At 50.9% G+C, this 6,099-nt stretch overlaps 1 protein-coding gene across 1 annotated transcript; it reads left to right on the top strand.

Moving 5' to 3' along the window:
• Positions 1–154: 154 nt before the first annotated feature.
• Positions 155–5,004, top strand: ENH_00017650 (hypothetical protein, conserved; the record flags this gene model as incomplete). Its single annotated transcript, XM_013579283.1, has 10 exons — positions 155–196; positions 316–487; positions 785–1,020; positions 1,236–1,296; positions 1,770–1,870; positions 2,070–2,311; positions 2,545–2,682; positions 3,061–3,225; positions 4,403–4,649; positions 4,951–5,004. 10 exons carry the CDS (start codon positions 155–157, stop codon positions 5,002–5,004), a joined length of 1,458 nt encoding a protein of 485 aa, XP_013434737.1.
• Between the last annotated feature and the right edge of the window lie 1,095 nt (positions 5,005–6,099).

The raw sequence follows: 6,099 nt of genomic DNA, 5'->3' as shown, positions 1-6,099 counted from the left end.
CCCCGGGGGGGGGCCCCCTGGGGGGCCCCCGGGGGGGCCCCGCGGCTGGGCCTCGGGGCTGTGGGGTGCAGCGCGGCGGGGCTGGGGGCCCCCGTGAGGCTGGAGTATGAAGTGCGGGAAAAGGGAGAAGGGGGTTTAGAAGTGGTTTATAAACATGATTGGCCAGGAAGATATTTTCTTTTTGTTTTTTTCGAGGGTTTGCCAATTGCGGGGGCCCCCTTCGAAGTGCTGCTGACCTCGGGGGCCCCCTGCCCCCTGGCCACGCGGGTGGCGGGCTGCGGCAGCAGAATTTGCTTCGCCTCTGCTGCGCTGCAGCCAGCAGCAGCAGCAGCAGCAGCAGCAGCAGCGGGGCCAGCAGCAGCAGCAGCAGCAGCAGCAGCAGCGGGGGAGGCGGACTTGGAGGAGCTCGAGCTGCTTCCCAAGGAAAAAAAAAAGAAATTCAAACACTTCATCAACCAGTTCGACCTCATCGTCTGCGACGCCAACGGTCCGCAAACCCTAAACCCTAAACCCTAAACCCTAAACCCTCGCGGCCCATTTCCACCCTCCTCCCAAACTCCACTCCCTAAACCCTCAACCCCAAACCCCAGCCTACAGCTCTGCCTTGCCCCGTCTTCAGGACTTAGCGCCTAGGGTTTAGCGCCTAGGGTTTAGGGTTTAGGGTTTAGGGTTTAGGGTTTAGGGTTTAGGGTTTAGGGTTCAGGGTTCAGGGTTTAGGGTTTAGGGTTTAGGGTTTAGGGTTTAGGGTTTAGGGTTTAGGGTTTGGGGTTTGCGGGGCGTGCAGGGAACCGCGTGGCTGCGGGGGGCCACTGCGTGTCAGTGCGGGGGTCTGAGGGCGCGAGGGTTTTGAGGGTTTGCGACGAAGGCGAGGGTTTGTATAAAGTGTTTTACGTGGTTAGGGTTTCGCAGCAGCTGCTGCTGGCAGCAGCAGCAGAACACTTGCGGCTGGCGGACACAGTGGCGCAGCAGCTCACTTTCCAGCAGCAGCAAGCCTCCACCGCCCTCGTCCGCCAGTGCCAGGTCCCAAACCCTAAACCCTAAACCCTAAACCCTAAACCCTAAGGCGTAGACGCTAAACCCTAGGTGCAGCGCCGCGGGCAGGTGCTTCCGGCGCCAAGCGCACAAACCCTGTCTTTTTACCGGCGTGCTGCAGATTCAGATCCGGGGGCTAGGGTTTAGGGTTTAGGGTTTAGGGTTTAGGGTTTAGGGTTTAGGGTTTAGGGTTTAGGGTGCAGGGCTTAGGGTTTGTGGCGTACAGGGTTTGGGGCTTACGATTCCCGATTAAGCGCCGAGGGTGTAGGGTCTCGGGCCTAGGGTTTGAAGAACTCCAGGGGCTGGGGTTTAGGGTTTAGGGTTTAGGGTTTAGGGTTTAGGGTTTAGGGTTTGGGGTTTACAGGCACTGCAGAAACAGGGCTTGCTGCCCTTCACCAGCTGCCGGCTGGACATTTTTCTTTTTGAAAAACCAATTTTGTCTTCGCCATTAAAACCCTTAATAGCGAATTTGGAACAGCTGCAGCAAATGTACAAAGAAGCAGCAGCAGCCACGCAGATAGGTCCCCAAACCCTAAACCCTAAACCCTAAACCCTAAACCCTAAACCCTCGCCCGCACAAGCACGCGCCCGCTCCCGCGCAAACCCTAAACCCTAAACCCTAGGCTCTTGAAGGAGAGGAGGCACGCGGCCCTTGCTGCGGAAAGGGTTTGTGAGGTTTCGGGGTCTAGCTTCTAGGGTTTAGGGTTTAGGGTTTAGGGTTTAGGGTTTTGTCTCAGGGGCCTCAATCAATCTTTTTGAGAAGTGTTTGCGGGAGGGACTTCATGACAAGGCAGCCCGCATCTTGGAGGCGGTTCAAAACACCTTCACATCTGAAGAGGTAAAACCTAAACCCTAAACCCTAAACCCTAAATCAGCGTATTACGCAAGCCTAGTAAACTACGCATTCCTGGCTGGCCCTTCGCAGTGCTCGTTTTGCTGCTGATGTTCTCACAGTTTTAGAGCGGTTTAGGGATTAGGGTTTAGGGTTTAGGGTTTAGGGTTTAGGGTTTAGGGTTTAGGGTTTAGGGTTTGCGCAGACGCGGCGGGAAGTTGAGGAGGGTCTGGCTCGGATAAAGTTGGGAGAAGCCCTCGGCGAGGGTTTGGCAGCGCAGCTGCAGCAGGAGGCGGAGGAGGAGCAGCAGCTGCAGCAGCAGCAGCAGCAGCAGCAGCAGCAGCAGCAGCAGCAGCAGCTGCCGCTTTCTCTTAAAGAAAGAGAAGAGCTGGAACACAAAAGAATGAAGCACATGCAGAAGCAGTGGGAAGAAGTGCAGCACGTGAGGTGTGTCGCATCGCCCAAACCCTAAACCCTAGCCTCCAAACCCTAAACCCTAAATCAGCGTATAACGCCGGCCTTATGAACTTTTCCACTTCTAAGCTTCAGACTCCCTTCAAGAGCGACACCAGCTCCTACGGTTGAGGGTTTAGGGTTTAGGGTTGACAATTTAGGCTCTGGGGGCGAGGGTTTAGGGATTAGGGTTTAGGGTTTAGGGTTTAGGGTTTAGGGTTTTGCAGGGAACTGCTGCTGAAGCTGTCAGGGGACGGAGAGCGGCAGCAGCAAATTATGAAGTTGTTTACGCAGCTGATGCTGCAGTCGCTGCTGCGGACGCAAACCCGCAGTTTGCGTCTCCTGGCCGAAAGAAACGACCTCTCGTAAACCCTAAACCCTAAACCCTAAACCCTAAACCCTAAACCCTAAGGGTTCGCTCTGGAGCCCTGGGGGTCTGCGGGACGCGCCTTAGGCTCTGGCGAACTCTGCAGCGACGAGGAGAGCTTCGGGGCTAAACCCTAAACCCTAAAACTCGACCCCTAAACCCTAAACCCTAAACCCTAAACCCCAAACCCTAAACCCTAAACCCTAAGCGCTGGGTTGGAGCGGAGCGGTCCCTACGCTGCCTGCCGCTCAAAACCCTTGCGGGTCTGTGTGCGGGGAGGAGCGGGTCTGGCTCGCTGCAAACCCCCATTCAGGGTTTAGGGTTTAGGGTTTAGGGTTTAGGGTTTAGGGTTTAGGGTTTAGGGTTTGGGCTGCAGGCGGCTGCGGGAGGAGAACTTGCTGCCGCTGGCGGGCATGCTGCAGCAGCAGTACATTCAGCAGTTTTACAAAATGACAAAACAAATAATTAATTTCGTTTCTTCTTTGAAAGAAAGACAATTCTTCAACCTCGAAGAACTCCTCGTCACCTACGGCAAAATCGCGTGAGCTCCGCTGCTGCTGCTGCTGCTGCTGCTGCTGCTGCTGCTGCTGTGGATGATGGTGCTGCTGCTGCTGCTGGTGCTGCTGCTGTGGATGATGGTGCTGCTGCTGCTGCTGCTGCTGCTGCTGCTGTGGATGATGGTGCTGCTGCTGCTGCTGCTGCTGCAGTGGATGACGGCTGCTGCAGTGGATGATGGTGCTGTTGCTGCTGCTGCTGCTGCAGTGGATGATGGTGCTGCGGCTGCTGCAGTGGATGATGGTGTTGCTGCTGTTGCTGCTGCTACAGTGGATGATGGTGCTGCTGCTGCTGTTGCTGCTGCTGCTGCTGCTGCGTTTATATGTCTTTGACTAAAGTGTTTATTTATTTTTTTTACTTATTGCATCTTTTTTATTTTAATATTATCCTCTTCACGCAATTCTATTATTATTATTTTGTAATATGATTACTGCATTATCTTTACTATTTTATCATTATTTGTTTTTATTATTATTCTCTAATTATTATTTTATTATTTTTTATTTTAGTCTTTTTGTTGAAAGTATTTTGTTTGTTTTTCTCCTCCTGCTTTTGCTGCTGCTGCTTTTGCTGCTGCTGCTTTTGCTGCTGCTGCTGCTGCTTTTGCTGCTGCTGCTGCTTTTGCTGCTGCTGCTGCTTTTGCTGCTGCTGCTGCTTCTGGCTGCTTTTGCTGCTGCTGCTGCTGCTGCTTTTGCTGCTGCTGCTGCTGCTGCTGCTTTTGCTGCTGCTGCTGCTTTTGCTGCTGCTTTTGCTGCTGCTGCGCTGCGCTATAGACCCTGCATCTTTCACTTCGTTTTTTCGTTTTTTTGTCGATTTTGTTTTGAATTTTGAATTTTGAATTCAAATTTGAGTTTTATTTTAATTATTTCTTTTTTATTTCGCATTTAAATTCCCTTTTGGGTCCAAACGGATTTAAATTTGGCAAAACCGTTTTTGCGTTTTCGTGCTGCATGCACTTGGGGTGTACGTACACCGCAGCTCCGCAGCCGCTGCAGCGGGGTTGCGCGTTTGCGTTTTTTTCGTTTTTGTTCGTTTTTGGGTCTTTTTTCTTCGTTTGAATTAATTTATAATTTAAGCATTAAATTTGAAAAGGAAATAAAAAATGGGATTAAAAAGAGGCCTTTGGGGGCTCGGGGGCTTTGTTTGGCTGCGTTTGGCGGCAGCGACGAGCTGCGGCTGCTGCAGCGGTTCTCGCTGGCGGACACCTTCGAAGAACTGGCGAGCTGTATATACACCGAAATCCAACTCCAGGGAATGGAAAAAGGAATTAAATGGAAAGATTTGCTGCTGCAGCAAACTGAGCAGCAGCTGCAGCAAAAGGAAGCAGCTTTAGAACTTGTTCGCAGCAAAATCCAAAACAAACACAAAAACATTCCCAAACTCGCGCCCCACGAAGTCGCCGAACTCTGCGTCACTCGACAGCAAAAAGGCAAACCCTTTTCTCTTTTGCTGCTGCTGCTGCTGCTGCTGCTGCTGCTGGCGCCTTTTGCTGCTGCTGCTGCTGCTGCGGGCTCCTTTTGCTGCTGCTGCTGCTGCTGCTGGCTCCTTTTGCTGCTGCTGCTGCTGCTGTCTGCATTCTTTTGCCGCCGTTTTCAGCGGAACAAAAAGCAAAACAAGCAAAACCAAAAAACAAAAACAAACAAACAAATAAATAAATAAATAAATAAATAAATAAATAAATAAATAAATAAATGTTTTTTGTTCAATTCAGGTGTACAGACAGAAGACGCGCTGTCTCTACGGGAGGGGGCCCTGGGCCCTTTGATTGTCTCGAGAGCCACAAATCAAAAAGCGCCTCCTCTTCACCCTGTTTGCGCCCTCGCCAAAGTCCAAACCCTAAACCCTAAACCCTAAACCCTAAACCCTAAGCCCTGGGGGTTCGGCGATGCGCGCCGCAAGCGCGAAAAAACGGCATTCTAACGAGCTCCCAAACCCTCCTGCTGCTGCTGCTGCAGCAGCGGCAAAAGCAGCAGCAGCAGCAGCAGCAGCACTAGCAGCAGCAGCAGCAACAGCAGCAGCAGCAGCAGCAGCAGCAATTGTGTTCTTTCTTCTCAGATGAATTGGCGCACCTGCAACCCCTACGATATGCACACAAGCATTAGAAAGCTCCTCAAGAATACGCCAAGGTCTCTAAACCCTAAACCCTAAACCCTAAACCCTAAACCCTAGACCCTCCGTTTGTGTGCTGCTATTGGTTTTGCTCGTTTTCCGGCTTTCTTCTCCATTCTTCTTCAAATAAATAAATAAATAAAACAAATAAATTAAATTAATGAATTAAACAAACAAATAAAATAGGTAAGATGAATAAATAAAATAAATAAAATAAATAAATAAAATAAATAAATAAAATAAATAAATGAATGAATAAAAAAATAAACGTTTTAATCAAAAAGGCAGTTTTGTTTTGTCTCTGATCCTTTCGTTTTGTCTCTTTGCTTATAACCAAATTATGATAACTCTAACAGCAGCAGCAGCAGCAGCAGCAGCAGCAGCAGCAGCAGCAGCAGCAGCAGCAGCAGCAAGACATTCACATAAATATATGAGCGTGTGTGTATCTTGCTGCTGCTGCTGCTGTCGCTGCTGCTTCTGCTGCTGCTCTTTCTGCCCCGCTGCCACCGCCGCCGCCGCCGCTGCCGCCGCTCTCGCTGCTGCTGCTGCTGCTGCTGCTGCTGCTGCTGCTGCTGCTGCTGCTGCTGCAGGCTGAAGCGGGCTTTGACGGAAGTGTTTGCGTATTACTCGAAAGCCCCTTTAGCAGCAGTTAAAGCTCGACTTCAATCTTTAGAAGACTTGCCAATGGGACTAACTGTTGTTGCATTTAAAAGGTTTTGCTTCGACTTGAAGCTGCAGCAGCAGCTGCTCA

The sequence above is a fragment of the Eimeria necatrix genome, genomic scaffold (assembly GCF_000499385.1).
Source record: "Eimeria necatrix Houghton genomic scaffold, Enh_scaff1587, whole genome shotgun sequence".
NCBI lineage: Eukaryota > Apicomplexa > Conoidasida > Eucoccidiorida > Eimeriidae > Eimeria > Eimeria necatrix.
The sequence above is the reverse complement of the archived record's forward strand: the minus strand, read 5'-3'. Positions and strand labels throughout refer to the sequence as shown.